The 15,747-nt window shown below is 49.1% G+C and overlaps 1 protein-coding gene across 1 annotated transcript in view; it reads right to left on the bottom strand.

The window, feature by feature from the left end:
* Positions 1-15,747, bottom strand: part of LOC147679786 (myoferlin-like) — a 3,853,508-nt gene that overhangs the window by 1,242,809 nt on the left and 2,594,952 nt on the right. The window contains exon 18 of the mRNA XM_086943347.1: positions 7,085-7,225. Coding sequence (XP_086799473.1) covers positions 7,085-7,225 — 141 coding nt within the window. The remainder of the gene's footprint in view (positions 1-7,084; positions 7,226-15,747) is intronic.

Here is a 15,747-nt window from a genome sequence, read left to right as displayed (position 1 = left end):
CAATATGAACTGTAAAGCTCGTGGCCGACTATGAACCGTAGGTAGGGTCTGTGGGCTGGCAGGACGGGAATATGAAAATAGGTGTCCTGCAAGTCCAGCGCCACCATCCAGACTCCAGGGTCGAGGGCAGACGGGACCTGAGCCAACGTGAGCATTTTGAACTTCTCCATCCGGAGGAAGCGGTTGAGGGCCCGCTGGTCTAGAATAGGTCTCAGGCTTTTGTCCTTCTTGGGCACCAGAAAGTAGAGGGAATAGCAACCACAACCTACTTGTATCGCAGGGACCCTTTCAATAGCTCCCTTGGCCAAGAGAGCCGAAACTTCCTGGCAGAGAAGCGCCAAATGTTCCTCCGACATGCGAAAAAAAGTCAGTGGCATGGAGGGAGGGGTAGTCTCGAAGGGGAGGGAGTAGCCCCATCGGCCTATCTGCAAAACCCACATGTAAGACGTGCTCGATTGCCAGTGGGGGAAGTGATGGCAAATCCTGCCTCCCACTGGTCACTGATGGGCCTGAAACATCGGACCAGGAAGCTTTGGAGGCTGCGGAAGGGGGGGAAAGGGTGGACTGGCAGCCGGCTGGGTCCCAGGTCCGCGGGGTCCCAAGTCCGCGGCCATGCAGAGGCTTGGGAGCTTGCATGAACCAGTGGCTAGGCTGGGCCGGACGTGGTTGGGTGCCCCTTCCTTAGCCATGAAAGCGACAAAAAGCAGACTGGAGTGTTCGGGAAGGCACAGCGAGGCCCAAATATCTGGCCTTAGCCAGAGAATCTTTAAAGAGCTCCAGCGCCAGGTCTGCTTTGTCGCCGAAAAGACGATGGCCATCAAAGAGCAGCACCTGCGCAACCGTATACCAGAAAGAGTGAGAGTATTGGCCCAAGAGGCACACAGTATTCACAGACTGCAGTGCTATGCTGGAGGAAGAGAACATGCGCTTCCCAAGTAGATCCGTTTCTTGAATTCCCTATCTGGGGGAGCAGAAGAGAATGCACCTTTGAGGAAGAGGCTTGAACCATCAAGCTCTCAGGGAAAGGATGTTGGGTGAGGAAAACTGGGTCGCACTGGGCCACGCAGTTGCGGCGGTCAATCGTCCTTTCCACAGGAGCCCCCATGCTGGGCTCGGGCTAGGTACTCAGGAGGACGTCAGTCCTTCATTGAAGGGCAGGAGGAGTAAAGAGAAAAATGCCGCAGGCTGAAGCACCTCTGTCAGGAGGTTAGTCCTGACTGCCACCGAAGGGAGCTCAAAACCCAAGACCTCGGCTACCCTCCACACCACCACAGTGTAGGACGCTCCCTCCTCCGTAGTCATGGTAGGGAAAGAAAGCATACCAAGATCTGGATAAGTGTCCAGACCACTGGCGTCACCCAGGTCCTTTCTCCAGTCCAGTTCTTCCAGCTGGTCAGTTAAAGGGTCCAGTGACCCCATCCCAGTCCTCATCACCACCTTCTAGGCAGTAGGGAAAACCAGGGATGAACAGGGGAACAAACATACCCTCCGGTGTCAAATCTGACAAAGGTCGGTCTGGGACCATCTTGGGGAGTGAGGATAGGGCCGGCACTGGGGGGGCACGGCCGGCACCAGGGGCGTCATTGCTGGGATCGGCGCCGGGGAAGGTCAAGTAAGATTGACCGGCGTCGATCCAGGCCTGGATCGGGGGGGGCCTCTAGCGCCAGAACAACTGGCATCGGAGGCCTAGGACCCCCAGCAGCTCCACGGGGCACGAAGGCTGCCCAAAGACGAGGTAGAGGGCCCCATAGAACTTACGCAGTTGGGCTGGAGATGCTCCAGCTCCTGGAAAGGGGGGGGGGGGGGAATGGAGGCTCCCCTGAAGGAGGCACCGGAGACTGAGCCTTAGAGTGACGATGCTCCATGTCCCTCGTCGTACCAGCCAAACAACGGGGCAAAGCAAAGAGCGCCAGTGCTTCTTCGCCTTCTTCTTGTGCTTTGACTTACCCGAAAACCTGAAAGACTTGGAGTGCAACAAGGTTTGGGGTCTCCACGAGTTGCCTCAAGACCTTCCTCTTGACTAAGCCAATCGCCAGGCCTCCAAGAGCTTTCGGAACAACTACCGCAAAGACTCCGGATTCATGGCCCAGCAGTCGGAGCACGACTTTGGGTCGTGGTCGAGCTCCAGACACCAAAGGCACATGAGGCGGGGGTCTGTCACAGATATCAGCTTGTGACAGGCGTCACAAGGCTTGAACCCAGTCCAATGTTGGGACATTCCTCGGGCACCAGGAGTCACAGACTCAAAAAGAAGTTGACAAAATGTCAAAAAAAGTTTAGTCCAAAAGTGATTAAGAGGTACTCTCTCCAAAACTGCGCTATGCTGAAGCTGAAAAAGTAAGAACTGACATCAGCACACAGGGGCGGTGTCTAAGTAGGCATCGCAACGTAATCCCTATGACCACGATGCCGACGACGGACGCTGAGTCAACGGACGCTGAGTCGACCGACGCCACCCACTGACGTGTAGGGGTACTGCTAAGAAAATTCTCTGGATCCAGTCTGACGCCTGGGGGAAATTCCAAGGTAAGGAATCTATAACTAACTGTTTCTTTCAGATGAAAAAAACTTTCAAAGGAGCCCTTCTCTTATATTCTCCACACCCTAACATTTGGTACTGTACAAGCAACAGTGCTCTGAAGAAGCACTCCAATTCTTGATGCTTTCTGGGGCTCTTTCCTATCTCCACCCTTTGGGCCATTTCAGAGCAGGAAATCAAAATGGATTTCTTGGTGCCTTTAAATAAATGTAGCACACACTCCATGCACATCATACTACACATATTTATGCAAAGCTCACACACATACACACAAGTCATTCATGCCCCACCCACATGGATAGAGTGAATACCTGGAGCAGGGGACTGACAGACCAATTTAGAACACAGGACAGGCCAGTAGGCAACTCTCTCTGGAAGGTAAAATATACAAAAAACGGTTCTGTTGTCTGTCGTCTACAGCCCAGTGAGCTCACAGGACTAATTTTTTACATGGGGTCATCAAACTACGGGGCACTGCTCTGGCTCTCATTCTATGTCAAAGGGAGCCTTACGTGGGCACTCATGATTGTTGTATGTGCCAAGGAATGGAGAGAGGACTATTGTTTCTACAATGATGGATGGACTTGGTTAGTATTAAATAGTACAGTGTGGCAGTATGTAAGAGTGATAAAACTTCAGAGGTTATGAGAAGATAGAAATGCGAAGAAATATTGGAGGTCGTGGGGAATGAGAATTGTAGGAGAGTAGGGTCTGCTATCCTATGGTCATCCCAAATTTTTGCTTTTTGCTTCACTGGTTTATGACTTAATGTGGCTGTGGGCCTGCTAATCAGACCCACAGCCTGCTGTTCTCTCTCTAAATTTCTGCCAATGCACTGTAGGTGCATTACGAATTGGAACTGGTTCACCTTTTTGGCCCCTGTAACAGTGTACCCTAGGTACCCAGGGCATAGGTGCATCCAAGGCCTACCAGGGGCTGCAGCATGTATTGTGCCACCCCTGGCCTGGCCTTCATATTTGACACAACTGGCTGATCACTCAGCTGGGGTAAGTTGGTGTAATCACCTCTTACATAGGTATAGTATCCCTATACCTAACCTTAAACTGGACAGATATGTTCCTATCAGCCACTCCTATGGAAGGCATCATCAATCCTGGAGGCAGAGTGCTTGGAAATATGTGAGATGGTGCTCTAGCATGAGCTGAGCCTGTCTGCAGCTGTCGGGAACCACTCCCTTCGCTGTTCCGGGATATTGCCATACCATATACTCTTAAGTGCATTATAATCTTCGAGGTTATATGCTAACTTTGGTTTGGCTTTATCAAAACATGTCGAGTAAGGTGTCATACGATTTGGAATGCTATCCCCTCGACAGTTCTGTCGACGGGGATAGCATCCCACCCTTCTAGAGGGACACGACATGTGTGTAGCCTTAACCCCCGTTAAAGTTAACCAGAGCCTCAGCATCACAAAATGGATGCTGCCACCACAGGCTCAAGTCTGACCTCCTGCTGCTGGGAGTCCTTCCAGCGAGGGAGGCTTGGACAAAGGGTTTCCTGCCTTGGGAGGTGCGAGCACCACCCCAGACAGGATTTTGTGTTTTGGGTAGGACAGGGCTGAATAGATTGAGACATGCCCGGGGCACACAAGGTTTCCCCGTGCATAAGCCAGTCCAAACCGGTCCTGGGACTTTCCAGACCCAGGCCTGGCGAGGAGCTGGACAAAGGAAAGGGGATGTAACTGCCCCCCTTCCTGGTCCCACCCAGAGGAGGGACCTAGCAGGTGAATACAATTTTGGAAAAGATGATGGACAGAGTTTCTGAATGATGCAGAATACTCCTACCCAGTCAAGAGATCGGGGCTTGATCCATCATCGTTTTTTAGCTCACTGCACCATCCCAGCTTCAGAACCTGGCTATATGCAAATTAGTCTGTTCCTGTCCCAGTGCATGATGGGAACAGGGCAAACCAAACTACCAAGCCAATTCTTATACTGGGAAGGAGACAAGCTACCGGGGACCGGTTTCTGGCATTTCAGCCTCGTCGGCCCGGCTTGCTTGAATCCTGATGGTGCAATGAGCTAGGGACTCACGTCTGAGTATACCCTCCCACACATAGTGTGGATAAAATCAATTTTGGAAAAGATGATGGACAGAGTTTCTGAATGATGCAGAATACTCCTACCCAGTCAAGAGATCGGGGCGTAATCCATCATCGTTTTTTAGCTGACTGCACCCTCCCAGCTTCAGAACCTGGCTATATGCAAATTAGTCTGTTCCTGTCCCAGTGCATGATGGGAACACGGCAAACCAAACTACCAAGCCAATTCTTATACTGGGAAGGAGACAAGCTACCGGGGACCGGTTTCTGGCATTTCAGCCTCGTCGGCCCGGCTTGCTTGAATCCTGATGGTGCAATGAGCTAGGGACTCACGTCTGAGTATACCCTCCCACACATAGTGTGGATAAAATCAATTTTGGAAAAGATGATGGACAGAGTTTCTGAATGATGCAGAATACTCCTACCCAGTCAAGAGATCGGGGCTTGATCCATCATCGTTTTTTAGCTCACTGCACCATCCCAGCTTCAGAACCTGGCTATATGCAAATTAGTCTGTTCCTGTCCCAGTGCATGATGGGAACAGGGCAAACCAAACTACCAAGCCAATTCTTATACTGGGAAGGAGACAAGCTACCGGGGACCGGTTTCTGGCATTTCAGCCTCGTCGGCCCGGCTTGCTTGAATCCTGATGGTGCAATGAGCTAGGGACTCACGTCTGAGTATACCCTCCCACACATAGTGTGGATAAAATCAATTAGCAGGTGATCCACCCCTCAGATTGGGAATAAGAGTGGGAGCAGTGCCAGAGCACCTCAGATCATCCTGAATCAACTTTAAACGAAGAAGACGACTGGACTTCGACATTCTGCTGCACAGAAGACTGAAGAGAATCTCCCTTGTGGCCTAGGAGTGGCCACCCTGTGAACACAGGCACCAACCAGCAACTCGACGTCTGCTTTGCCGCCGCCTCCCGCCGGAGCCCGAACCCAGAGCCCAGAGCCTGACAAGACCCAGACTCCCAAACTTCTCACCGCCCGATCCACAGTCCCTGCAAAGAAGGGACCCGTGGAGGCACAGAGTGACGTGGGACTGGACCTCTTGGAAGACACTTGAAAAGCTGACTGCGCAGCATCAGAGGCATCCTCGACGTTGTGCTTTGGGGACTGAGAACCCCCACCACCGAGCAGCCTTTGCACCGAAGATCAGCCCCCCAGCATCTCCACGATCTGCGTGGGGCCCTTTTGCATTGTGCCATTTGACGCGCCATCCCGGCCACTAGCCACGTGGTCAGCGGCCATCTTGGCAACGAAACCGACAAACTACACTGTGGGTCTAGTTGCTCTAGACTTGCCCTCGCTCCTGTAAAAGGGAGCCCTCGCTCTGACCTTGCTGGTCCGAGTGATAAGCCTGTTTCGATTCCTGCGTGGCTTGCATTAGCAAAGGCCTGTTTGCTCCAATCAAGTTGCCAACACCGCCAACAGCGAGAAGCCTGCGTGGGACAGCTTGTGACCGACTCCTGGACGTCCTCGACCCCCGGTGTCCACGTGGCTGCAGAGGGAAGCTACACCTCAACGCCTGTTTGCACCCGACATCGCCTGGTTCCAATCTGGTTCCACGGTAGTCACTGGCTAGTGACTTTTAAAATTGTCCCCTCTGCTTTCAGGTCTTCACATCTTCAGATCCACCCTTGGATCCACCGGAACTCTTCACATCGAGCCGCCTGCAGCATCTTCAGCTCCAAGCACCATCGACCAGCGTGACGAAACCCGACACTACTTCGACCCTATGCACCCGCTTCCTGTGGGTGAGGTAACTCAGCAACGCTGGTGTTCCCACACTGGTATACACCTCTAGGGCTTGTGTCTCAAGTTTCAGCTTTCTAGGTCACTTGGAAGGTTCCTAACTAACTAACTTTCTAACTTTTACGCACCATAGACTTTGTATTGTTGAGTGCGTGCACTTTAAACACTGCACCCGAGTCCCGCGGGCCTTTCCCGACTTAGTCACTGCTAGTCCCGATCAGCTCCAGCGATTCCCAAGGCCCTAGGCCGGTTTCCTTTTAGATTGGTATCTCTTATACCACTTTCTTAGTATATGGTTTAGGTGGCCCCTAGGGCTCATCCATATTGTGCAACTTTTGTGTATTTTAAACTGTGTTTTGTTTAACGCTTGTGCTTCTGTGCTCATAAAGAGTTCAGGGGATATTTGTAGTTAATAAATATATATATATTTTCAATATATATCTGTGTGGTGTCCTTTCATTTGGTATTCAAGGGGGTTTTGTATGGTAATGCAGCTGGCTTCACATGCCTTTCAGAGTTTAGCCTAAGACTGCTTTGTCCACGTTACCACTAGGATAACTGGTCTATAAGGTTGACTTACAACCAATCATCATAAGGGTTGCTTGGCATGGTACAAGGTGATCACTAGAATTAGTGAGCATCATATACCAGGCCAACTTCTCACAAGAATCATATGCTAAAGTTTCCGAATAGAAGAAAGTTAAAAGCTGAGAGGGTTTACCTTGAATTGTCCCACTGTAACAGCATCATAATTCTCCTTGTCGTCGCTGTCCCATGTTCGCTTGCGATAAAGAGGGAACGTTTGGCAGAAATCCTGAAGCCCCATGAATAACGGAACTTCTTCCAAGGAACAGTGATAAACCTATGAGTATGTGTAGAAGTGAAAATCAAAGGTTACAGAAAGGCTAAACAAATGAACTCTTCTTTGATACTAGGTTTTCAAACAACCTCGACCCTCTGTCAGTCAGTCACAAATGTATTGATTGATTTATAAAATTCATCAAACATTTATGCAGTAAACAAAACAGTGTTAAAAATAGAATGTCAAGTATTAAATACTGTCCAAAGTTTGTACAATCAATAAAACAGAAATAAAAGGAACAACCTTCTTCAGGAGCTTGTCAGTGAATAAAACCAAATTAAAAAGAGTATCTTCATAAATTTAGCATCACTGTGCTCTAATGGTAAGCTAAAACCACACTAAAACATTCAAACAAAAACTGATTCTGCCAGTTTGTTGCAAGCAATGTCTATATATATTGAGCCATTTTGTGAAGGCCCGGCGGTATCGATCGTAGAGCATAGACTAAAGCAGTCTGCATATTTACAAATTCTGATTCCAAATTTTTAAAAAATGGAGGGTTATATTATGTTTGCAGCTATGTAGAGTGCACTATCACCTGGTAGGGTATCCTGGCACTGAGCAGGTATGAGTCTAGGAACACTTTGGGCATAGTGCAGCTACTCAAAAAGCCAGGTCTTCAGCTTCTTGCGGATTTAAAGTAGTGAAGAGGAGGCACTTATGTGTAGAGGCAGGTCATTCCATGCTTTAAGAGCAATATAGGAGGGTCAGGAAGGAACAAATGCGAATGTTGAGTATGCTGGGCCAGTGTTATGTAGTTCCTTGAATGTATGAGAGAGGCATTGTATGAGTGAGGAATTGTACTCATTTGGGAATGGGGAACAAGTGGAGCACTTCCAGGTGTGATGTGAAATGAGTACAGGAGGTTGAGAGTGATTCTAGCAGGGGAGTTCTGAATGGTCTGCCGTCTTCTCGTGAGTTTTTTTATTCATCCTGGCATATAGGGTGTGCCCATAGTCCAGTTAGTTTGTGACTAGGGCATGCGTGATCGTTTTCCAGGTGCTGATTGAGAGCCATTTGAAAACCTCCTCAGTATCTTCAAGATATGGAAGCATGAGGTGATGACCAAACTGACCTGTGCAATCATGTTGAGTTTCCGGTCAATATTGATCCAAAAGTTCTTGGTTCGGGTAGTAGGAGTGGGTGTCTGTCCTGGCTCTGTTGGCCACCAGGTGGAGTTCCACCGCGATGTGCTTTTCCCAAAGATTATGATTTTAGTCTTGTCAGGGTTCAGCTTTAGACAGTGGGTCTTAATCTAGTGTGCAATTTCAGTCATGCAGGGAGTGAACTTGATCTGGTTACTGGCTATTTTGTTCGTTAGGGAGAGAATGAGTTGCGTGTCATCAGCATGGGAGAGGACATTGATATTATGAGAGCAGATGATGCTGGCAAGAGGGATTGTGTAAACACTGAAGAGGCTCTGACTCAGAGAGGATCCTTGGGAAACTCCGCAGATGAGGTCACGGCGATTTAGGTATAAGATGCCATCCTGATTGACCTGGACCTTCTAGTCAGGACGGAGCAGATCCATCAGAGTGCATGTCCTTGGATTCCAATGTCATGTAGACGTTGGATGAGAATGGTGCGAGAGACTGCACCAAATGCTGCGCAGAAATCAAGGAGGATGCCACCATGTCTCCCCTGTCAAGAGTTATGTGGATGTTCTCTCTGGCAGTGAACAGGGTCGTTTCCATGCTGTGGTTGGGCCTGAAACCAGACTCAGTGGTGTCAAGTAGTTAGGGAATTGTCTGTTGTATAGCTGCAGCGCTTGAAGAACCTGCGCAAGGGTGAGCATCTTGAACTTCTCTTGCTTCAAAAAGAGGTTCAAGATCCTGAGGTCCAGGATTGGATGAAGCCAGCCATCCTTCTTGGGTATCAAGAAATACCGGGAGTAGCATCTCTGACCTCTTTCCTGCTCTGGAACCACCTCTACCGCACCTTTTCTCAGTAACACCAGTACTTCCTCCTGCAGGAGAAGTAGGTGGTCCTCCGTGCAAAATCCTTGACAAGGAGGGTAATTTGGGGGAAATTCCCGAAAGGGAAGAGCATACCCATTCTCTACAAGATTGAGAACCCAAAGGTCTGATGTGACCGATTCCCAATCTTGTAAAAAAAGAGTAACCCGACCCCCCCATAGGACCAACAAGATCCAGAATGGTGGATCTAGGGCTGCTTTGCTGTGGCAGGAGGGGTGTGGGAAGAGGAAGAGGAGGAGGAGGAAGAGGAGGCTTGACGACCTCGAGCACGGCCCCTGTTTCTGCCCCTGTAGGATTTGTACAGGGAATTCTGCTGCTGCTGCTGTGGCTGTTTGTATGAGTGAAAGGAAGACCTTCCAAAACCTCTGAATCTCTTATTCGAAGAACCTCTGGTTTGCAGACCTAGAGACCTAGCCTTCGCATTACTCTCCTTGAACCTTTCCAAGGCCGCGTCTGCCTTCTTGCCAAACAGACCCGAACCATCAAAAGGGAGATCTATCAAAGTCGCCTGCACATCAAGAGAAAAATCAGAAGTCTTCAGCCAAGCATCCCTCCTGGTGGCAATGGATTAACCCATGACCCTTGCCACAGAGTCAGCCGTATCCAAACCGCTCTGGATTACCTGGCGAGCTGCAGCCTGCGTATCTGTTAGAACCTCACTGAAGTTCTGCCTGTACTCTTCAGGTATCATTGGTACCAATTGCTTTGCAGAGTCCATAGGTGCGTGAATATAATGCCCCAGAAGGCATGTTGCATTCGTAGATTTTAAAGCCATGCTGGCCGATGAGAAAACCTTTTTTGCCAATTGGTCCAATCTCTTTGACTCCCTATCACTTGGTACTTGAGAGAAGGCACCAGTAGACTTCTTGGAGCAGGCTGCCTGAACTACCAGACTCTCAGGAGACTGATGTGGTGACAAAAAGTCCAGATCCCCATGCGCAACCCCATACCTTCTTGCTACAGCCTTTGATACAGCAGGAGACGAAAAGGGCTTATACCACACCTCCATTACTGGCTCAGTAATAGCTTCATTAAATGGCAGCATTGGCTCCACAACCGAAGAGGGAGAATGAAGTATCTCTGTTAAAATATTAGACTTAAACTCTGCAGTAGGCAAATTCAAATCCAAGAGCTCAGCCGCCTTTTTAATGACCATGTGGTACGGTGCGACATCCTTTGATGGGACATCAGGAGTCGAAGAAAGCTCCCACTCCGGAGATAACTTCAGGCCACTTGCCTCTTTAGGCTGTTCAAACAAGTCCTCGGATCCTGCAGTTCTCCTTCCTCCATCTCCTCTGCTCGATACCTTTGCTCCTCCAGTAGCCTTTGAGCCTCCCGCCTAGATCACATCCTCTGGATCGGCGTTGATGGAGCCACAACCAACTCCGGCGGAGCCGGCGCCGTGCCCGGATGGGAGGTACAGCCTGGAATGTACAAGGTCGAGTCGGAATCGTAGCCGGTGAGGATGGTATCGGCGTCGATGACCTCTGAGCCAAGAATTGCCAGGACGGGGGCGCCGGCTGGAAAGGCATAAACGGTGCCTGTGCATAAGTCTGCGGGGCACCCAAATTGTAGGCCATTGGACCCATGGGACCGGATGGTGCTCCAGAGGGGTACATTACTCTTGAAAAGACCTCGTACATCGCATTTAAATAATGCATCTGGTCTTGACCCGGGCCTGGAAACAGTGGGTATGGCCCCAGACACTGCTCCTGTTGTGGTACAATCAGAGTCGGACCAACCAGACCCGAGGGAGGATCCATCGGAGTCGATGACCCTTCAGGCAGTGGAGCCTCCTCCCGAGATGGAGAGTGCGTCGGCGCCAAGGAAGGATTCAAAGCCAGAGCCGGGGAATGCTTCGGAGAAGCCACAGGAGAAGGCTCACTTTGCGACTCCGGATTCGATGCAATAGGCGTAAGAGAGAAATAGTACTTCCGATGTCGACATTTTGGATTTTTCGACTTCGGATCCGACTCTTCCAGAGTGACGCCGCGACCCATGCTTCTTCCTCTTGTGCTTCTTCTTAGATCAAGAAGCATGCCCCGAAGACGACCTCAAAGCCGATCTCGACTTCGAGCGGGACCTCGAACGCCTCCTACCTCTCTTTTCCTTCAGTTTAGCTACAAGCAGCTTCACCTCTTTCTCTCGCAGCGCCTTCGGGTTCATCTTATTACAGCTGGAGCATCCTTGGACGTCGTGGTCCGATTACAGGCACCATTCGCAGTCCTCGTGCGGATCCGTTATCGACACTAACTTTCCACACGCCCCACAGGGCTTGAACACAGATTTCCTCGATGACATATCAACAGGAAACCAGATTTAACATAAACCTAGTCTCAGTAACAAAGTAATCAAACAAGCTACTGAGGATCCCAAGAAAAACAGCTAGCGTCGACGGCGCGGAAAAAGGGAACTGATATCAGTCCGACGGGGTCCTATTATGGATTCAGTGAAGTGAGCGGAGCAGCGCGTGATGCCGTGCTTCTGTGACATCGTCCAAGTCGGCGTGAGGAGCTACGAAAGAATTTCCGAATGTTGCTGATGCAGGGGATATACACAAGGTGAGGAATCCACTGGCAGATGTATCCATCAGAAATGTACTGCCTTAACACCGCTAGGTCTACCGTCAGTAGATAACCTTGTCAAAATAGAATCCAATGCCGCCCCCCTGATTTGTGTTCTGTTCTATGGGCCCCCTCATAGCATGCCTTATTCCCACAATCCTGGGTGAACAGGTAGCTCATTTAACAACCAATCATGTTAAAATCATGCTAATCTGTGATTTTAACTATTGGGCTAACAACACATTAGGCAGCCCTCAATCCGTCGAACTATTCGAGCTACTTACGTGGCTAAATCTTACTTAACAAGTGTGTTCCTCCACACACACCAAAGGGCATACACTTGACCAGGTCTGGACAACTAACCTCATCATGTCTGTCATGTTGGTCACACCTTGCACATGGTCAGATCACTATTTAATTAAATTTACCGCAGCCAAAACCCCAAACCCTGAAGGGGGAACAACAATGAACTGGAACAAAGTCGCCAAAACCCTATTTTTCAACACACTGGCCAACTCAGTTCCGCTCAATCTCCCCTCTATCACCCTTAGCAAAGGAAATGTAACTGCCTGGCTATCAGCAGCCAGCAACACACCCCTCAGGTAAACACACCTTGCCCGTTGTCACGAAGCTCAGAGATTGTTCTCCACCGACTTAAAAGCCAAAAAACTAGTTCTTCCACAACTTCAAAGAAAGTGGAGAGACACAACTACCTATCTGAGGACAACAGGTCTTATTTAGATGCCATGAAAACCAACAAAAAAGCTATTCTGACCACCAAAGCCGCCTACTTCTGCTCTAAAATCAACCAATAAGTCCAAGGAGATCTTTTCAATTGTCAATGAGCTGTCTAACTCTGTAAGAGTTACAATCAAACCCACTGCCTCTCAAACCCTATGTAACTCCCTGAACACCTTCTTCATTGACAACATTGCAAAAATTAAGGCCAGCATTCTGGCATGCCCAACTCCTGAGGCTACCCCTAAACACCAAAAAACCCAGCACCTTCACTCATTTCCCAACAATCAGCAACCAGACATTCTTGGATCTCCTTTCCAAAATAAAATCAGGCTCACCCAGGACTGCTGCACTCCCGACATCTTAAAAGAAATATTTGCTGCTCTTCCCAGTCCAGCTCTATCTCTTCTGAACAAGATGCCTATCCGGATTCCTAAAATAGTCTGAATACCTCGATCCCCATCAAGCAGAGTTTCACCCAGCACACTCCACAGTGCCTGTAAGCCTGACAGTATTGGACAATCTGCGCAGGGATGCGCAATAAGGGCTCCCCGCAGGCCCTTGTCCTGCTTGATCTCTCCGCGGCTTTCGACACGGTTGACTATGGTATACTGAATTAGCAATGCTCTTGCACACACAATTAAAGTGTAACTACAAATATTTCAAATATAGTACGACAATGTCTTGGTGAAAATAAACAGATGCACACAAGAGGAGAAATACCATATCTTCGTTCGAAATCCATAGAATGACCAAAACCTAACTACTGCACTTAACTAAGAGTTGGATCCCTCCCGGTACAGCTTAGTACATACACGTATTAAGTATACTCGTGTGAATATCCGCTATACCTGGCATTTTGAGAATAAACACACAGATGAACCTCTCCTTTGCTCTAGATTCAGAGCTAGGAAATAAGATTCCCGTTTTAGATGTCGTCTACTTCTAAACACGGAACTTTCTACCCAAAGTACAAGTATCTATTATTTTCGACCTACTGATTTGTGGGTCGTACCACGAGCCCTGAAGAGTCGTGTTCACTCAATTTAAACACGACAAAACACGTGTCGGCTGATTGTGGACCATCGCTACGATTGTGAACTGATTAAACAACCTATCCAAAAGAAAAGACACAAAGATCTGCATCTGTTTATTTTCACCAAGACATTGTCGTACTATATTTGAAATATTTGTAGTTACACTTTAATTGTGTGTGCGAGAGCATTGCTAATTTATGTTTGTGAAAGTCTTCTGATTTTCTGTGTGAACGGTTAAGGGCTTCTCCGTTCGCTCTTTACGCACCACTCCCTACCAATTGTTCAGTAACCTTTTAACGTTGAATCGAGGTAGAGCGCCCTCACCTTCTGAAGTTTCTAAAAACCCTCTACAGCTATACTTGACTATGGTATACTGGTTGACCGTGTCAGAGACGCGGGGATCCAGGGCCCTGCCCTGGGCTGGATCAGCTCCTACTTGGGAAATTGCTCCAAGTCGGTGCGGTGCGCATTGCCCAGTATACAGCTCCCAAAATGAGGACCACCTTTGGTGTCCCGCAGGCCTCCTCACTTTCCCCCCCTCCTGTTCAACCTCTACCTCCTCCCACTGATCCGGGCCTTGAGAGAGAAGAAAGTCTGCACTTTCAATTACGCTGATGACTTCCAGCTAATATTCTCCATCAGCAACTCCCCTGAGAAGATCTGTGACTTCCAGTCCACCATGCTATTCATTAGCAGGTGGATGAATAGCAATCACCTAAAACTCAATTCAGACACAACCGAGCTAGTTCTAACAGGGGTATTCACAACCTGTGGAGCTCGCACTCTGGGCCAAAGAAACTGGGCCACCCTCCCTCCCCATCTTCCTCTGTCAAAAGGATCGGGGTAACAATAAATCAGATCCACACCATGAAGTCCCATATTGGGTCAGTGATATCCACTTGTTTTTTCCAATTGAGGAAAATAAGAGATCAGAAGATTTCTCACCCAGGATGCTTTGACCCAGGTGGCTCTGGCCATGGTTATGTCCCATGTAGACTACGCCAACTCGCTATATTTTGGCATCCAACTATACCTAACCAAACGCCTACAACTGGTACAGAACCAAGCAGCAAGACTGATCTTTCAGCACCCTAGGCACCATCATGTCACCCCTCTCATGAGAAAGCTGCACTGGCTCCCCATCTCACAGCGTTGCATCTTCAAGGAATGCTGCCTCCAAATCTCTGAATGGAAGGAGCCCGAAATTCTTGGATAGTCTTATTCAGAGGCACATCCCTATGCGCAACTTGAGCTCGGCCCACAAGCACCTTCTGTCAACCCCGCTTTCAAACTAAAGCAATTAGGTGGTGCTAGGTTTGCCGTCCTAGCTCCCAGACTCTGGGACTCTCTCCCCTCCGAAATCCGATCATGCAACAACCTCCTAAGCTTCAGGGGGCTTTTCAAGACCTGGCTATTTAGACAAGCTTATGAGTAACCCCCTAGAGTTAGGCACCTCTCAGAGTAGTGCCATGAAACCAGCACAGTGTGCGCATCCTTTACTATACATATACACAGACGACAAAGAAGACTTTCAGAACAGCCTGACCAGGAGTAGCGTATACATTGGCCAGGATGTTCTTTCTGGCATGGTATTGAATAGAAGTGAAGAAAAACGTGGATAACAGCATATGTGAACATAATTTGCTCATAACATCTCTTGTGCAAACTCTCCGCACCCCACCCCATCCCTTCTGCAGATCGTTGCAGTGTCTTAGGGACATAAATTGGACTAATCCCATTCCAATCTAGAGTATTTTCCTAATCCTGATCTCTCCCACCTCACCAAGCTGGCTATTGACTACCCTCAGGCTCCTCCGGGACACCTCCGGTTTCCCCCCGATCCGCGTCATGCAGTGTCAAACTCCCGGGAAGGGATTGCATCAGTGGCGCAGATTCCCCCGATTCTGGTTCTGGGTCTTTCATGGATCTGCCAGTGTCTCCGAGGCCCCGGCCCTCTCAACCGATCCGGTCCCCCTTCGAGCAAGACCCTTCACTCACATCCCGCCACATCTATCTAGTTCCTTCTTCCACTCGTTTAGCCAGGATAAAAGGCAGGTCCTGGAACTTGCCATTGGACCACGTTTTGGAGGTGTGGGGGAACAGGCCCAAGAGGCAGCGGGCAGGGGTAGAAGGAACAGACCGCTCACTGATTGTCTCCACTGTTTTCATATCTTTATCCCAGTAATCGTGTACTGTTGGGCATGTCC

Source organism: Lissotriton vulgaris, chromosome 11 (genome assembly GCF_964263255.1).
Source record: "Lissotriton vulgaris chromosome 11, aLisVul1.2, whole genome shotgun sequence".
In the NCBI taxonomy this organism is placed as follows: Eukaryota; Metazoa; Chordata; class Amphibia; order Caudata; family Salamandridae; genus Lissotriton; species Lissotriton vulgaris.
This window is presented reverse-complemented; position numbering and strand designations above follow the sequence as displayed.